General features: G+C 39.7%; 2 protein-coding genes across 4 annotated transcripts; both read right to left on the bottom strand.

Moving 5' to 3' along the window:
* Positions 1-277: 277 nt before the first annotated feature.
* sirt2 (sirtuin 2 (silent mating type information regulation 2, homolog) 2 (S. cerevisiae)) lies at positions 278-10122 on the bottom strand. The gene is made up of 16 exons (XM_075473987.1): positions 9962-10122; positions 9771-9817; positions 9552-9600; positions 8780-8890; positions 8618-8659; positions 8415-8521; positions 7368-7424; positions 7200-7268; positions 6982-7111; positions 6838-6897; positions 6667-6722; positions 6515-6591; positions 6304-6355; positions 6140-6207; positions 4118-4184; positions 278-1481 (listed from the first exon to the last, which is right to left on the bottom strand). Exons 1-16 carry the CDS (start codon positions 9975-9977, stop codon positions 1347-1349), a joined length of 1143 nt encoding a protein of 380 aa, XP_075330102.1. The 5' UTR covers positions 9978-10122; the 3' UTR covers positions 278-1346.
* Positions 10123-10831: 709 nt separating this feature from the next.
* On the bottom strand, positions 10832-14471 carry dmac2 (distal membrane arm assembly component 2). Of its 3 annotated transcripts, none has more exons than XM_075474490.1 (6): positions 14404-14471; positions 13266-13456; positions 12830-12910; positions 11633-11772; positions 11305-11467; positions 10832-11198 (listed from the first exon to the last, which is right to left on the bottom strand). In XM_075474490.1, the coding sequence occupies exons 1-6, from the start codon at positions 14419-14421 to the stop codon at positions 11033-11035; spliced, it is 759 nt and encodes a 252-aa protein (XP_075330605.1). In that variant the 5' UTR covers positions 14422-14471; the 3' UTR covers positions 10832-11032. The 3 variants fall into 3 exon arrangements, with proteins under 3 accessions (XP_075330605.1, XP_075330606.1, XP_075330604.1); XM_075474491.1 differs by lacking the exon at positions 14404-14471 and adding an exon at positions 13912-14396; XM_075474489.1 differs by lacking the exon at positions 14404-14471 and adding an exon at positions 14021-14396.
* Between the last annotated feature and the right edge of the window lie 3650 nt (positions 14472-18121).

The raw sequence follows: 18121 nt of genomic DNA, 5'->3' as shown, positions 1-18121 counted from the left end.
ATGCACTGTTAACTGGAACTGTTATCTGTTGGCGAGCAAAAGTATAGTCGGACCCACATTAGTATATTCACTGATCCATATGAAATGCAGGAAAAGGTGAGATTCTTTTTTCTAGTGCAATAATCTTGAAATGTACAATTTTGAGGCACACCACTGAATTTGTGGGGAATTAATAACTACTAAAGTGCGACTTTAAGTTATTGTGTTCACTAGAATATCTACTGAGTAATGTAATAAGTACTGAATGACAAACTATGACACAAACAAGTGAACATGATCAGTTTCACAAAGGTAAAATTTATTGCAGGATTTACCATTGCTTTCCATCATTATCATACATGTTAAAGTTATTGTGTCCACCCAATATGGATTTTTTTTTAAATTATTACCAAACAATTCATGCTGACAGCTCACCCACTTAATTGATCCAAATAAAAAAAGATCATCTCTATAATTAGCAACCATTAATGTTTTTTATCTTGGTTTCCATACAGCGCTTTGTTTACCCCTATGGATACAGAAAGCCAAATCAGCCAAGAACTGCATAGGGTCTCAACTGAGATAAGAGAGAGAAGAGCGATATTGTTGGGACACTGTGTTGAGTTTGTTGTTCCATTAGAAGAACATAAGCACTGTTCTACAACAAAAAATACAGGAAGTCAAACAGGGACAGAAAATGACTGCAAAAAACATTGTTGGTTAAAAATCAAGACATTTAAGAGGGTCCAAACGCCGATTATCACGTGGTTATATTTACAGGTAAAAGAGTTCACTTATCAGGGAGTTAGTTTTCTAGTATAGAAAAAGTATTAGACTTTTATCAGGCCAACTGGTTTTATATGGGAAAAAAAAAAACAGAAAACATGAACCCATGTTTAAACAGCTGAGTTATTTCAAATCAAAGTTCTTTTCACAGCAACATGGAGAGCTGAAGCACGTCAACCGACATCAATTCAGAACTCTGTCATTTCAGCTTTGATGCAGCGATACAACCTCATTAACCAACTTTCACATATCTCCAAACCAAGTGGCTGAAATGTATTAATTGTACATCGTGTTGTGCTGCAGTAAAATCTGCCTAGCTGCTGACACAAATGTGAATTAATGGAAAGTATAGTAATGTTAGTACAGTGCATAAACAGAAGCATATAACACAAGGATATCAGATGTCTTCAGAAGAATTAAATGTCCCCAGATTAAAGAGCAGAGTGTGAAATACACCCACCAAAGCTTCACTTCCAAAAACAAAAACCTTGGCATCTTAATCACCCTTCAAGGACCATCTCTAAACAGTGACATCACTATAGTAGCTGTCAATAAAAAAAAAACTGAGGCTCTTTAACGAGTTACTTCTCCGCTTTGGGTTGTGGTCCCACCGCCGCAGAACTCGCCGTGGCTGCAGCTCCTTTGCTCTCCTTCTCTTTCTTGTCCTGGCTGTCGATCCTGTCATGCTCCTGTTTCACCAATTCTTCCAGCTCCGCCTGGACAGACATGAGAGCAAAGCAAGGGGTTAAAGGTGACTGGTGCGAGGAGTAATGGAGGACAGACTGCTGGCTGAAACAGAGAAAAAACAACTCAGGCTTTTGGTATCACAACACGTCAGTCCACACTGGTAGTCTGCGGCCACAGCTTCACACAGGAACTTTACAAACTCAAAAGCTCTCACCTATTTTTCCCTCTGCATTTTGACACACGATATGTGTGCTTTGCGCCCAAATCCTGACACATAAGGGGATGAATTGATTATAACATGACAGTGAATATTCCTTTCTGCAGTCTGATAATAATTGAATGTGTTTTTTAAAAGACACACAGTTAATATCCTTTTAAATTTAATAAAAAAAAGAGAAAAAAAAGGCTCCGTGTCAGCTGGTTAAATGGCACGATGTCTGTTTGACTGACACAAACCGGAGCTGGGCTTCACACGACATGCGACAGAGCAGTCGATGCGTTATTGGTGAAACTGAAGAGGAAGGAGTCATCAGTGTTAGCTTTACACACTGGGTCATGTGCTCCTGCAGAACAGCTCCAGTGGCAGGCTGCTGCAGTAGCACTGGAACATAATGTGTCTTTCTTTGCAACTTCTTGAGATTTTCTAATTGAGTTTTTTTCTGTGAAACTGTGATTTGTGAAAAAAATAAATAAAATTTTCTATGCCGATTTGGATACTGTGTTGCTGGAATAATTTCCGCCGATAATCCTGCAATTTCTTTTAGTATCTGTTATGATAAATAACCATGAGCCATGAGATTGCTGTTTGAGCTTTCTAAAGCCCAAATAATGCCTGGAATAAAACCCCACACCCAAGTGGCTGAATAAGAGATGTTGTGGATGCAGAGCAGGAACAAAATGGAGCCAAAGAAGGAGGAAGTTTAAACCGTTTCTTCCCTTGATCCTCGTGGGAAGATCACTGGTGGATAAAATGGACACCCTTTGAGAGCTGACAGATGGAAGATCAGGAAGGCAATATTTGTTTCACCGAGACCTGGCTGCAGGAACAACTCTAACGCCTCTCTCCTCTACTCGGCTTTGGGACTGTATGGGCAGATAAAGGAAGGAGGAGAGATTGTGATGCGTGTTGGCAGCGATGGTGTGATCTTCCCATGTCAATGGGCAGGAGTGTCTATGCACCTCAGATGTTGAGCTGCTGGGTGTGAGTTCCTGCACACGTTGTGTACTGAGAGAGTTCACTTGTGTTAATTGCTGATGCTGTGACATCATCAGTCAAGTTGCCGCCAAGCCACAAAAACGCCAAAATCCACTGATGGCAATTTCTGAAGATATCTACCACACCTCTCTCTGCCACACTTCAATGTTTGCTTCCATAATGTTTGTCACCTGTTTTTCTTTTTCCATTTTATTTAGTTGTCCATCTTTAACAGTAGCATTACTTTAATAAAAAGTTGAACTGTAGCCATATAATTGAGATTTAGATTATAAGAGTAGTTAAACAGGACATCTAATGCAGGTTGCTGTATGGAATGTTTTGTGATGGGTGTGCTTGTGTTTCAAGTTTTCATTTATTCACTACATTGACATAAGGTTGTCATCAAGCGGCAATAAACAAGTGCAGTTCCTCAAATGGTCACTTGGGGCGGGCTCAATCCTGGTAGAATTAGATTTTAAAATGAGCAACTTCACTGCAGAAAAAACACGGAGTCTATATTTTTCCTGTTCATAACAACAAAGCAGAGACCTTTTATATCACGTGCCAGGTTAAATTGAAGTTGTGCATTGTTAAAGTACCACTTTGTAAGCTTTAAGAGGACCTTTGGGCACTGATGTGCTTTATAACTAGGCTTTAATTGGTGCAGAATGAGCAAAATACATCTAAGGTCACTAAATATTGCCCTCCGTGACCCTTTGCTGTGCTGCACCAGGTTATTACAGTGGCTCAGAAGGGACAAACCAAAAATGCTGGCTCTAGCAGGTTTCGTATATATTTTTGTCACTTTTTACAGCCACTATAGTTTGGACATAGGTGGCCACATTCATTTGGCTGTAATCTGCATTCTTTTGCTGCTATTGTGTTTTTTATATTAGATTGATCTGTGAGAGGATCCACCAGTTTCAAGACCTGTATGCCAAACTATAATAACCTACAGAGTTGTCAAACAGTTTCTCTTATCATAATGACTCGATTCTGTAGGAGAAAGCACTTTTTTTTGTTTTTTCCTTTCCCCTTTTTTAAAAATACATGAAACCAGCTTGGATTCAAAATGAATTTTAGCTAAAAATAACAATAAGACAGCACTTGATCATATGGTGTTGTATAAAATTGTACCTTTCAGAGCTGGAGTACAGGGTCCTTTAAAATAAAAAAATACATAGAACATTTTTTTTCATTTCTAACGTTAAAAATATGAAGGCATATATGAAAAAAATTACATTTATTTCACAGTAGCTGACCTTATCGGGTCAGTGTTGCAGGACATACAGGTAAAAGAGGGAGGATAACGGTGTTGACTTCATGGCGGTCGGACATTTTTTTTTCTTTTCCCCCCTCACAATCAAATGTGATCCTTCTGTGGCATCTGCTCTCTGCTCTAACAGTTGTACAAAAAGCTCAAACCATACATGAGCACAGAACCTCTGAGAGAAAATACATGGAGCTCACCTTCCATCCCAACAGGTCAGCTAGAGCCAAACAGCCGTCATCGCACGTGCTGATGTGAGCTACATCTCTGGAAAGGGGAAAAAGTCATGTTAGGATCTGACTTTATAACCAGTCCTTATTTTCAATGACAAATATACCAGTACTACACACTGCCAGTTACAATCTCCTTGTTTTATTATTTTTTCCCTTATAAAGCTGTCGATAAGTCAGGAATTTGCAACTTTTTAAATAAAGCTGTTAAAAATATATGATGAATATATGTTTTGTTGTTATTATTGCAACTTTTTAAATAAAGCTGTTAAAAATATATGATGAATATATGTTTTGTTGTTATTATTGCAACTTTTTGCATTTCAGATTTTCAGTCTATTTCTCCTTTCTGTGATGAAATACAAATCCTTAAAGGGTAATATACAACCTTAGGAAATCACTGGGTGTTACTGACAAGCAAAACAATCAAGGCCAAAAACAAAGCCCACTATCTGATATCTGGTCCCAGCACAACAAGAGCAACACGTGTGTGTTTTTTAAGACGGTAAATCTGAAAGTTTTGCACTTCATGACAGGAATTCACATGCACTAAAAAGTAATGCCTTCTTAGAGCATTAAAAATGAAAAGTTTTTCTTTCAGTGACAATAGCCGCTTTCGGACAGAGTAGTTATAAGAACGCAGTTATCAGAACTGTCCTACTCGAATTTCGTTGTGATAACTGTCCTTCCCCAGCGGAACTGTTTCAGTCTGCATTCGCTCATGAGTCGGGACCAGGTCGGGACTTTGCGCCGCGCGCAGCCGTCTGCGTCAGTGACATGTTACGTTAGACTGAAACAGTTCCGCTGGGGAAGGACAGTTATCAGAACGAAATTCGAGTAGGACAGTTCTGATAACTGCGTTCTTATAACTACTCTGTCCGAAAGCGGCTAATGACTGGCTCGCTACAATGAATCAGCAATAACGTTGAAATTTAAGGAAACGCCTGTGGGGGAGGGGTGGGTTGCGGTTACCGATGAAGTGCAATACTGTGCAAAAACATTCAGCACACATGTGTTCATTTATCCTAATTCATTAGAACTGCAACCAACGTGCAAAATAGCCCTAAGTATATATCTATTCTATTCATTCTTTGGCACCATCTGGTGGTGAAATGTTAAACTGTATGATGCCAGTTTATTCTGGCAGACAGAAAACACCAACAGGTTGAAGTTAAAATAAGAATGAATAGGACGCTGTTTCGCTCACTGGGATGAGCGGGCCGCCTAAGTACGGAGGCTCTTTGCCCCATCGCAGCTGTCCCAGGTTCGATTCTGGCCTGTGGCCCTTTGCGGCATGTCACCCCCACCTCATTTTTTTAAATGGGGTACGTTATCATACATTTATACAGATTAATCCAATGCTGTTTCTGTAAAGCTGTCTGTGTATTTATCTTAACAGCACAGCCCTGTAATAAAATCCTTTTTTTTTTAACCGTAGAGTTATCTGAGGACATCTCCAACAGAGAAAGTTAGAGACAGCAGACTGTCCTGTACATTTTCTCACACAGCATCGCAGCGCCTGACATACTTCAGTCAATAACTCGATTCTGCTTCTGTGCATCTGTGGTTACAGAGATGGTGGCTCAGTTATATGCCCCAGTTAATCTGTAACTGTAGCGACTTTTAGACTTCTTCAGCCTTTTGGCATCTTCATTAAAAGACAGAAAATGCAGTTCAGTGAGTGCAGGGCGAACAGAATGAAAATCAACGAGAATGTGGGTGACAAAGATAAAAAGTATGGTATTCTTAAAGTACTTAAAAGAGTTAAAGTGGCTGTGATATCATACATGAGGCATTGAGTTAAAACTGTGGTACATTTAGCATTTAGCCCAATTTGTAAAAAAAAATACATATATACTTTATATCATCATTTTGCCCAGAAACGCAGGGATATGAATTTTGACTCATATAACCAAGCCCTAATATAAAAACAAAAATGTATGAATAATACCAAATAATCAGTTAAAAAGAAAGAAGAAATCTCAGCATCACCTGTAAGCTTTGTCTGAGTCAAAGTCCATCCCACCTCCAAAACCAAGCAACCCTAATACAGGGTCGGCCTGCAGAAGAAACACACAAAGAACTCAATAGATATATCTGTGAGGGAAAAATTAGAATGGATAAAATAAGAAAAAAATGGAGCAGTGAAGGCTCACCTGCCCTGCTTTCTCCATGTTAATGAGCAGTCTGGGGCAACTTTTTGAAACCCTAAAATGGTAAAAACACAAGACAGAGCAATGTCTTGGTGAGTGCAGCGGCTTCCTCAGAGACTTTCTTAATGCAGAACAGGCCCGCTGACTGCTAGCAGACTCTAACAGCAGCGATGTCTGTGCTGCAGTTAGGAATGTGAAAGCTGATCAGCAGTACCTGCTGACTAAACTAGCAAAGGGCTGGACCTGCAGAGATGTCCCCATGATGATGAGAAGATCACAGCGAGGAAAATCCTTACAGGGAAAAAGAAAAAAAACAGTTATATCACACCTCCTCCTTCATGTCACAAAGCACCAGCACATGCTCACCATCTTCATCGAAGTGAAGAACCGGACAGGGAGATTCTCTCCAAAGAAGACGATATCTGGGTGAACAGAGGAACGGAGTGACAATGAGAAAAGCTTTCATCAACTTAGAAAGTGATTAAGAAAGAAATGTGCAAAGGTTAGGAGGCCTTACAGAACAAAGGCTCTACTGACCTGGTTTGACCAAACTGCTACACTTGTCACATCTTGGAATGGCATCAGAGAAGATTTTTTCTGCAAGGCAAAAAGCCAAAGTTGAAATCCTATATATCGAAAATATGTAACAACTCAATAATCCAAAGCAAAAGCAACGGACACCTTTCATCCAGTCCAGGTTGTACTCCTTGCGGCAACAGAAGCTGACACAGTGAGAAGTGAAGAAAGTTCCATGAGCCTCGATTAGGTCCTCTCCTTCAAGCCCAGCTACTCTCTCCAGAGTGTCGATGTTCTGCATGGACACACTCGGTAATGTAAATACATAAAAATTAGCGCTTTTACTTACTTTTAATTAATGTGAAGCCACATGTTTTTCTAACCTGTGTGTAGCAGCGTCTTAGGAGCCCCTTCTCCTTCAACATCTTTATGAAGTAGTGACAGACTGTGGGCTGAAATCAAGCACAAGGGTAGAGACCACCACAGTGACTCGTTTACGTGTGAAAGGGCAAAGAATCATCAATTAACAGATTAAAGGTTTTGTACTGTACCTTAAACTGTCCTGGGTAAAGCTCTCTTGCCAAAGCAAAGAACGGCTCTGGGTGTTTCTGTAATGCAAGGTGGAGAAAATATTACTTTCTGTAGTGACTGTGAAGACAGGTAAAGTAATACATTAAAATCTAACAATAATTGTCATAATAAAGGGTTATAAGTAGTCACTGACCACAGCAGCCAAGGAGGTTACAGGCTCTGGTTTAATGACTACTAATTATTCATTTTAAAAAGTATTTGTAGTAATTGGTTTTGGAAAATCCAATTTGAAAAAAAAAACAACTTGACCAGGTATCCTTTTGTCTGGGCAAGATTATTCCAATTCATTGTTTTTTGGGTATGTATCAATCTTCTCTTCGTTAGCAGCTGGTTAATAAAATAAAAATAAATAAATAAATAAAAAAACACAGCTCGTCCTTAAACAGGAAAAAAATAAATAAATCAATCTATCAATGCCAGTGTTGGCCTCACTTCAACGACTTTCTGTTTGTTACAGGATTGAGTTTAAGTATTGAATGCTGGAAAGGCTCCACCCTGTCTAGGGGAACTTTTCCATGTTTATGCTGCAGGTAGAACATTGACGTCAAACCAACCACATGCTTTTAGATTCCAAGTTCCAAGATCCAGACACAAAACTACAGTCCTTCTGCAATGGACGCTCCTAATTGATGGACCAACTCATCTCTTAAAAAAAAGAACCGTTCAGACCTTTGAAACTTTCAACACGCTATTGACGGCAGGAATGTTATTTTACTACTTTAAGCCATTCTTGTATTTTTTTTTTTTTATTGTAGGCCTTGTGGCTGGTTGTGTTTTCACTAAATGTCATGTTGTTTTATTGCTTGTTGTTGTATTTCAATTGCCCTAACCCAAACCCTTGGACAGCCTAGGAAGGGCTAAAAAGCATGTCAAAGAGCCTGCCATGTTCCCTTGACTTCAAAAGTCTCTTGACTGGTCAGAGCTCTTTTAGCAGTATGAGGAGAGCACACTCTATATTAGGCAGGTGATCATAATGTAAATGCTGATCAGTGTAATCTCTCACTAACCTTAAAGTAATCGATCTGAAAGATGGCCTCTGGGTAAGGCAGGTCATATTTTTGCAGGTTGGCATACAGGCCAGTTCCTGGTGAGCGGAAATCTGGGATCCCAGCGGCTGTGAAAGGAGAGGATGTGAGGAATTACTGATGAAGATTGTACAAACAAGTGTTTACAACAAAACTGAATGTGATATTAAAGCTAATATACTCACATGTGGATATTCCTGCTCCAACCATGCAAAGAATGTTTTTACCTGTTTGGACGGAAAGAAACTAGTGACTCCATAAATAATAATCAACTTGTGAGCAGTAAGTCTATCCATTATGGGAAATCCCATAACGAATGGGTTGAGATGAAGCAGGAAAACACTCACATTTGCCACTCTTTATGTATTGCACCACCCCGTCCAGAGTCAGCTCATCCAGAACTTTTTCTGTTGAGCCGAGACCCAGAGTGCTGGAGAAGAGGTTGCGCAGGAAGTCCACTGGCAGGAACACAAGATGAGGATGATCAATATGTTTACTTATGTGTGGTCAGAATAATGACGCAGAATAGTCTGGATATATGTAGCTCTTTGACTTCCATCTAAATACGGCAGGCAGCACTCATTCAAATACAGGGGACAGCCACAGTGACCCTTGCAAGTCATCAGTATTAACCGATGAAAACTTTAAAATGAAATATCATCATTTACACAAAATTAACATTGATAAGCAGATAATATGTCGTTGTGTTTCTAATGTGAAGGTGCATACATGGCAGCATAAATTATGTCATCTTATCAGATCAATGACCAAAAGTGTGTGCAGTGAGATTTCCATTTAAAGTTAGAAAAATCTTATATGGCCTACAAGTTGAGACCCAGTGAATTCATTGTGAGAAAAAAATACTTCACTATTCATTTGTGCCCTTTCACGTGGCTGTGATCACTGTATGAGAACTTTGCGCATACTTCCCCATGATCTCTGTGCACATGAATGGCATGAATTCATGTGTTTGCAACTTCTGCAATAGGTCAAATTATTAAGCCCAAACCTGTCCCTGAAATCATCTATGGAAATGTAGATAATAATAAATACCATCGACGGGTTCTCAGCATCATGTCAAATAATGGAAAGAAAACAACAACAACGGCAGAATTGTACTTTCTGTGTCTCCTGCAGCCTCGTCCTCACTGCTGTCGTCGGATTGCTCCTGCGGAGAAAACAATACTGCATTTAATGACTAGTCCGTTTTATTCATCAAACCCTGCTGCATCCGACGCGGACACGTTAAGGCTTTGTTTTGTTATGCCCAACTAACAACAGTCAGGTTAGCCATTCATGGCGGCTAATTATCTCCAACTCAAGATAAATTGTTCTTACCTCTGGTTCAGGAGTAACCTCCAACTCTTCTTCTTTTTTAGGAAGTTCTACAAATTCAAAAATTAAACAGAACGTCAAGCTCGGCACAGACTTTTCAATGTACAAAGCTAAAGCCGCAAAGCTAGCTCATTAGCGCAGCGGAACCAATTATCGAAACTGTGTGTTGTTTACGGATCAGAAAGCCGTCCAACCTGATGCATCAGACATTTATCCGTCTGCTGAGAACCTTACACCGCAAGGGTACAGATGACAATCGATTTAAATACCCAATATTTTAATAAAGTTGTTGCAGGGATATACTATACAGCTAGCACTCAGCTGTCCCGTCTTGTTGTTGTCCGTCAAAAACAATGTCCGTGTTTATCGCGACACAGTATACGAGGCATGATTAGTTCCTACTACTAATTACAGCACTGTTCTTTAGCGAAAATCTATTGTATTAATCAAACACTTTTAAATAAATATAGGTAAAATGTGAGCCGTGCATACAATTTGTGTACAAAATAATCATATTCATCAGTACAATCCAATGTAAGAGAAAATTAAGGTAGCTTATATTTGAATTTCCCCCACGTGGGATGAATAAAATATTTTTCTATTCTATTCTATATATATGATCTGCTCACATGAAACCTGCCGACCTAATTGGTTTAAATCTTTACATACACATGTAGGAGTGGTTTCTTCAGCCGCAGTCACTCGTATTTCTCTGGTATTACAGGTGTTTTCATCAGCCCCCTGTGAGTTGTAACACTGCTGCAGGAACAACTCATACTGGATTATGGGCTTTAGTTTACACATATAAGCTTCTAACGTGAAGATTAGACATACATACCGACACACTACGATGTGTGACCACATGGTTTGCAATGTCCTGAACACTTACAATGCGAATTCACAAAGTTAAACAATATTCCCGGTTTCAGTCTTTATTAAGTACATTTACAATCATGTTTACACTCTATGTTTAAACTCAACAAAAAAAGGTCATGGCAGACAATGTGCAATTTGATTGAGACATAAATCATTGAGCAAATATTAAAATTGACATGAAGAATGCGCACTTTTATCAGCAAATTTATTTGGGGTTTATGCAGCAAACATGAAATACAGACTGACATTACACATAGACAACCAGTTCATAAAAATGTACATGTACAAATGTCAGTTCAGAACTCATACCTCGACAAATCTGTCACACGACATGAGCTCTTTGTCCATATTTGTCAGCACCGACTGCTGTCCCCATCTCTGCACTACCTCTATGTCCGTTCGTCTGTGCCCCCCCCCCCTTCCTCCTGCCTCCCGCTGAGGTCATAACCGTCAGCTGTGATCAGACACTGTGGTAACATCTCCTCCAGGAGGATGATCACCAACCCAGGACTCGAAATTCCCGGAAGGGATGACACGTTCAGATGCTTCAGTCCCCTTCAGCCCACACACACACACACAACAGAAACAAAAGAGAACAGCTTATTAGAGTGGTGGTTATTGTACTGCTTACTTGGCTATTATGTGAGTTTTGGCTGATTACTTGAGATTCCTGAGTGCAGCCAAGCCGCCTGTGGTGATGCGTGGACAGTGAGAAATGTCCAGCTCCTCCAGAGAGTTCTGGAACACATGGAGTCTAGCCAGGAACCAGTCATCCACTTCAGGACACCCTTGCAATTTCAGAGTCCGCAATTGTCGCTGTTTCTCTGATGAGAGACAAAGCATTTAAAAACTAAACTAGCAAGGATTCAGTAGCAGATTTTATTCTTTCTGGCAGAATAAAAGAGCAAGTACATAACAAAAAGGAGGTTATAGCGGATTAAAGAGGATTTTGAAAAGAGAAATAAAGATAAAGTGTTAGAACTCATTACCCAGGTTAAACAGTCCTGTGTAGTTGATGACTGTGTGGCTCATGTCTACTTCCTCTAGAGGTGTGTCTTTGTGATTCAAGAAATCCCAGCTGAACTTGCCCCTGTGGTCTGAATGGAACCAATCCGAATGGCCAACATACCTGAGGATCATGTTACAATTGGATCACAGCAGCACCAGGGGGGTGTACTTCAAAGGAAGATCAACACAGCCAGGCTTTCTTTGTCTTAGCTGCTCGTCAAATCCTAAAACTTGAATCAGAGATAACGGGCACCATCATGGTGGTTCTGATCTGTTCAGGCTCTGTGCGCACTCACATAAAACTGGCAATTAACACATTACTTGATGCTTTTTATGTACAAAGTACACTGATCGTCTGAGGCCGCATCCAAAAGGAGAGCGGGTTGCGTGAATGGAGAGGTGTGAAGTATATAATAACTGTTAAAGGAGTAACCAATGCTGCTTCAATTAAAACAAGAACAGCAATCAGAAGTTAACAAATGCAAGCTGATTGTCTAGTTGCAAAGACAGCTCTTAAACTTTTGACTTCATACTCAAGAAGGGCTTTGAGCTCTGAGAGTGTCCCATAATAATTTGGAAATCACCTCTACCTCAGTCCAAATCACAGTGATGAACACAGATGAAATATTTTCCTTTATGTAGACTAACTCACTTTGTAATCTGTGTTAGCGTCAGTAATTTGACAAGATTGTCCAGCGAAGGTTATGTGTTCACAGTAAGTTATCTCGGTGATCTCGCCAGGCTATAAGAGTCATTTTCATGACACGGAAAATTAAAGACTTTAGACTGAACACACTTCTCTGTGCCGTTAATGCTGCCTCATAGTACACCCCTCGGGACAAGATCTGAACGCAAACATTGCACAAAAACAACTACAAAATGCACCAGAAAAATAATAATGAAAAAAACTTTTTTTTTTTAGAAAACAGTGTTCGATGCATTTCAACTTATTTTGGAGACATCAAAGACAAATGTGAAAAGAGTCTGACAGCAGCTTGTCAGATTGCTGGGGTTAAGTTCCAAAATGATCTGTATTTAAAGATGCCAACTCTGGCTTTGGGAGCTTATATTAGGTCATTTTTACACCTTCATGATGTGGTCCATATTTCAAGACCATCTTATATAGTGTATACATAGCATCTACAAACAGTGTAGAGGCAAAGAGATGGGGCACTTACCGAAATCCTCCCCTCAGACTTAAGATATAATATGCAGATGCTATGTCTGATCCGTATAACCTCTGCGTGTAGCCATAGAAACTGTGATAGAGAGCAGGGAAATCAGAGATGGTTGATTATATACAGTAACATGACAAACTGCATCTGACATTAAACCAAAGTGCTTATTGATGGCAAATAATTTCACTTCACTTGAATCCGAATGATTATGACCGAGAAATATTAATGCGTTCTGCAATCTATAACCAGCAGATATTTTTGGAGGGGTCAGCTCAGTGGTCACTTTGTTTCACTGATCTATAATTGAGCAGAGAAAGGTGTGTGTCATAAGGAACTACAGCTTATTATTTCACTTCAGAGGAGTCTACCCAGCAACAGATGTGATCCACAACAGCAGCAGTGTAGACGATTCTCTGGGTTTAGGTTAGTGTCTTACACATTCTTCCTCTGGAGGCGCTTCCTACTCATCTGAAACCTCCAGCTCAGGAGCATCTCTACGTCATAGAAACGCTGGGTGAGGATGAGGAGGAGCCTCGAGAGAAGGGGAGGCGGAGATGCTGAGCTGGAGCTCCACTGTCGCCTAGCAACAATGAGTTGAGCTGACCGCTGGCAGCATCTGTGTAGAGACTGCATGGAGATAGAGGAGATTACATTACATTACATTACACTTAGTTGACGCTTTTTGATGTGACGGAGATGTGATGCAAGGGAGGGCAAGAACAGTGTATACTGTACTTCAGTTTAAGTGGGAAATATGAGAACAATGATGTCCTGCCCTTGTCCTGATTCCAACTGCCCTTTTTTTTAAAAAATAATTATCTTACGTACAGTTTAAAAAAGACATTAGGTAAAATAAAAAATACAGCCCTGAAGGTGGTAAAAACACCCGTTATACACCCAGACAGATAGAAAACACAGATGCATAATATTGCGGCGTATAAACTTAAAAACCAATACAAACGCCGCGGCCGGCTAAGACATGGGGTTTTACTACTGAAGACGCGTCACGCAGAACTATTGCACACGATGGTGTTATTTATTGCTCCATCTCACGAGCTTGTACATAAAAGACAGACACTTACTTCCTTTTGATGCATTTCACGAGCTGTGCAAGGATGCCTCTGACAGTGCAATTAATATTATGCTTACGTTTACGGTTACGGTCAACAAAAAGTTTTTCCCCAAGCTCACCCAGCCGCCATGATCCAAGCTCATCCCATCACAGCTGAGCTCACCTGCTCATTTAAAGGAAAAACACACCCAAAGTGCCACCCACAGACACCGGCGACAGCCTCCTGCTGACGTCATGCATGTGCAAACAAAAAATAGAATAATACAAAATAAAACAACTCAAAATCAATGTATGGCTCCTACACATAAGTTAGTTTAAGCTAACATGCTTATTTAGTACAGCCTCCTTGTAAAATCCAGGCGATAGCAGACGTTATGAGCCTATCAACCAAGAGTAAACATTGCCTTGAACACGGCGAAACAGGCAATTAAAAAGTCAGCTTAAGACACAATTTATACCCTAAACACTGTAGCATTAAGTCGAAATGTAAAAAATAACTTACAATCAAGGGGGCAGACATGACAGCGCCGTCCGACGGAAAGTCGAATGGGACGAACCGTACACTTCCGCCTCTGGTAGTCACCAGATTTGCCGTTCTTCGTGTCCACCACAAGGTGTCGCTGGCGTCCCTGATCGTAACCAGACGAGCCTGAGAAACAATTAGCGCTGTCAAATTATTAAGGGAAATTGTGACCAACTGTCAGCGGTGGAAGTATTCAAATTCTTTTCTCGTGAAAATATACCATAAAAGACTTGTGCTAATTAATAACTTAATTTCTTGCAATGATGTTTTTCAGTTAAGTAAATAAAACGTAAATGTAGAAAATGTTTACTATGAGAGGTATCATCATTACACACTATAAAATCATTAGTTACAATATTATTACTTCTGCAGTTTTTTAAGCAACAATTCTTTGAGGTGGAGTTTGTTCAGATGTGACTTTGATTGTTGGCTGTTTGAATTATAGCTTTGTTTCCTGACCCATCCCAACACTGACACCATCATTCATGTAGCACACAAATCAAGGCACACAATCAGCCTCAGTTGGCACCACTCCATTTTAATTTCACAGAACTCACTCCTCAGTCAACGAGTGAATGAGACTCTGCTCATGTCACAGGTAGCAGAGATTAATAAACGTTTAGGTACACATTCAAATCAGTCTTCATCTGTGAACAGATATATTCTGAGGCTGGCAGATGCTCTCTTTTATTCATTACAGCACCACGGTGCACATGCACTCAAAATTACAAAAAAATTAACTGTTTCTTTGCAAAAGATAAAGGACAATTCAAAATATCCCAAAAATCCCTGAAAGTGTTGAATCAAACCCCCAAAGTGATGATGTCATTTATTAGTTTGTGCCTGACGATTAGATGTACACAAACACACATGCACACATTTAATTTATTAAATGTATGGTAGCTAAATTTCTAAGCAATCATTTTAGTTTAGGATGACTTGTGTCTCAAATCACTTCAGAAAAAACTAGAAATCCGAAAGATGTTTTAAGCAAACACAACAAGTAACTACACCTTATATTTTCTGGGAGAGATGGAAGCTGGATTCCAGCTACTGATGGTCTGAATGTTGTGTTTGTGTCAGTGATGATGTGTGCACTGGCAGCGATAAAATGATTCCTGCAGAGGGGTGTAAACAGCTTTTTCATGTGGGAACTTTGGAAATTTTGATATATCCAACGGTTTCACATAGTGTTGTGTGTATAAATAGCAGAGAGTAAATGTCAGTTACCAAATGTCCATCAGCTGTGTAGTGAACTCCAATTAACATTACCATGGTGATTGAGCTTTCTCTGAGTCTCGCTGAGAAACCAGTGAATTGTGTCTTGGTGCACTTCTTGGCATTTGGCTGTAAAATCTAATAACATCCCTTACTCTTATTTTCAAAGTTTAAACACCCAGAGTGCTTCAAGGCTTGTTTAACTTGTTTTGCTCGTGTAACAATATACAAAATAGAGTGAATCACTTCTGTTTTTCTCTGAGAATCTGCTCGGTTTTTATTGCTGTCTATCTGGGCAGCTGGGTGGTACCCTCCAGCCCTGCTTCACTCCAATAGAGATGTGTACTGTCATGCAGAAGCAGTGTGTGGAAAATGAAATATATCCCTTGATTTAATAGCTTGTAAAACCACCTTTAGAAAAAGTAATCATTTTCTGTATGAATCATAAATCGCTCTTTGGAGGAATTATGGTCTACTCGTCTTTACACTGAGGTTTGAAGGCTGTGAGTTATGCACATGTCTCTGAAGCATGTCACTCAGGTTGAGGTCTGTACATGACTGGACCCTTGTGACTTTGATTCTTCTCCTTTTAGGCTATTCTGTTGTAGATTTGCTGGTATGCATGGGGTCATTTCCCAGATAGATGGCCTCATGTTAGACTATTACATTTGGTCAAACATAAATAAATCAATATTTTAATATACAGAGGAGTTCATGGCCAACTCAATAACTTCAGGGTGCTCTGGTCCTGTGGCTGCATAACAAGCCCAAATCATCACACCACCTCCACTGTGCTTTATACCTAACTGGTACGAGGGGTTTGTGCTTATCTGTTGTGCTTGGTTTTCATCAAATATGGTGCTGTGCATGATGACCAAACATCGGCACTTTGGTCTTTATGTCGAAAGCACATTGTTCCAAATGTAACTTTACAAATCTAAGCTGTGTTGCCACGTTGTTTTTTTTCCTCCTTTTTAAAAAAGAAAAAGAAGATAAATCGCCTTAATTTGGCAACACTTCCAAGCAACCCATACTTGTTCAGTCTTCTTTTAATCCTACTGTCATGATATTTAACATGTTAAAGGCATGGTTGGTAATCCTGTTCAGAAACACATTTTGTAATACTGGGTGAAATGGTCCGTCTGTCCTGAGAGAAATCTATACAAGATGTATTTAGAAAAAGGGACGAAAATAATCAGACCTCTGTGGCAGCTGCAGGACTGAGAAAAAGCTGACCAATCCGAGATCAGCGGCTGATCTCGGATTGGAGCGCCTACAAAAACCAATCAGATGCCTCTGCTTTCTGCCTACGCCCCCCTCTGTCGGCTCCCTGCTCCGTGTGCGCATGCGGTTCTACCGGCTTTGGATGAAGCACTGACGGAATGGGGAGGGGGGGGTGGAGCTTAGAGGAGGGGACACTTTCGAATCTTGCTAGCTCTCTTGCTAGCTCTCTAGGATTACCTACCATAGCTTTAATTGAGGCCTGTAGAGTCTGAGATGTAGCTTGGGGTTTCTTGCAATTTTTCGGTGTATATGAGGAGAGAAAAATCTTCCATGTTTAATTTAGTCTTTGAATGAAGAGTTTTAAAGTTTCTCTTGAAGCCCTAATATGGCTTGATTCATGATTTATTAAAAAACTATATATATTCATAATGAGTCTTTCAGAGTTTGGTTGGCTCCTTTTCACCAGTGAGAGACTTTGAAACGGTTTTATGATTTAACATTTATGATGAAGATACTTCCTCATGCTGCTGTTTGCTATGTTAATGAGGAAATCCTATTACCAGTTTATAACAATAAACTGCTATATGTGTGCATTCATAGAAAAGCAAATGTATTCTTTTGGAATCTGCATGTTCACCTGTAAATAAATTGAACAGGTTTTATCGATAAGATTATCGGGGGGGGGGGGGGACTCAGATGAAAAGGTGCAACAAGAAAAATAATAGCACAGAAAGTCGGCAGAAATGAACCAGAATGGAGGAAAACTTCAAATATTTCAAGACCACAGAAATTGATGCTTCTTTTACACTTTTAGACATCACAAATAGTTTTGAAGCAAACAGCTTATTGCTGGTATCAGTAACCACAGTGTGCAGAATTATTCTTTAAAATTTTTCTGGATTCTGTGAGGTGATGTCACAATCACATTGTAGAACGTCTATGTTGTGACATATCAAACCTGCGTTGGAACCTCATCAGAAGGTTCTAGTTTGAAATTCAGTCAGTCTGAACATATTTAACTACAGTTCATACACATTTTACTCGGTAAAATTTTTTGGAACCATGTTTCAGTGTCGGCACAAGGTTTGTCAAGAAATTTTGACACTATGTGCTTTTAGGACACTCTTTAGACCTCATTCATCGAAAATTTTGACTACTTTTTTGCCTTCACTGACAGCAGTGCTGTAGTTATTGTAGTCTGTTTGACCAGTTTATAAGCAAAAAGCTTTTTGGGGGGGAGAATTGATGTTTTTTT

This window comes from Odontesthes bonariensis, chromosome 9 (genome assembly GCF_027942865.1).
Source record: "Odontesthes bonariensis isolate fOdoBon6 chromosome 9, fOdoBon6.hap1, whole genome shotgun sequence".
Classification (NCBI taxonomy): domain Eukaryota; kingdom Metazoa; phylum Chordata; class Actinopteri; order Atheriniformes; family Atherinopsidae; genus Odontesthes; species Odontesthes bonariensis.
This window is presented reverse-complemented; position numbering and strand designations above follow the sequence as displayed.

Excerpts from the sequence above, each read along its gene's own strand:
- dmac2 (XM_075474489.1), bottom strand. The coding sequence starts at position 14,044 with ATGAGCTTGGATCATGGCGGCTGG. Across the intron at positions 13,457-14,020 it reads GCTTGGATCATGGCGGCTGG|TCTCTACACAGATGCTGCCA; the intron begins GTGAGCTTGGGG and ends ATCTCCATGCAG. Across the intron at positions 11,468-11,632 it reads CACAGGACTGTTTAACCTGG|AGAAACAGCGACAATTGCGG; the intron begins GTAATGAGTTCT and ends GTCTCTCATCAG.
- sirt2 (XM_075473987.1), bottom strand. Across the intron at positions 7,112-7,199 it reads TAAGACGCTGCTACACACAG|AACATCGACACTCTGGAGAG; the intron begins GTTAGAAAAACA and ends GTGTCCATGCAG. Across the intron at positions 4,185-6,139 it reads GACTCAGACAAAGCTTACAG|AGATGTAGCTCACATCAGCA; the intron begins GTGATGCTGAGA and ends TCCCCTTTCCAG.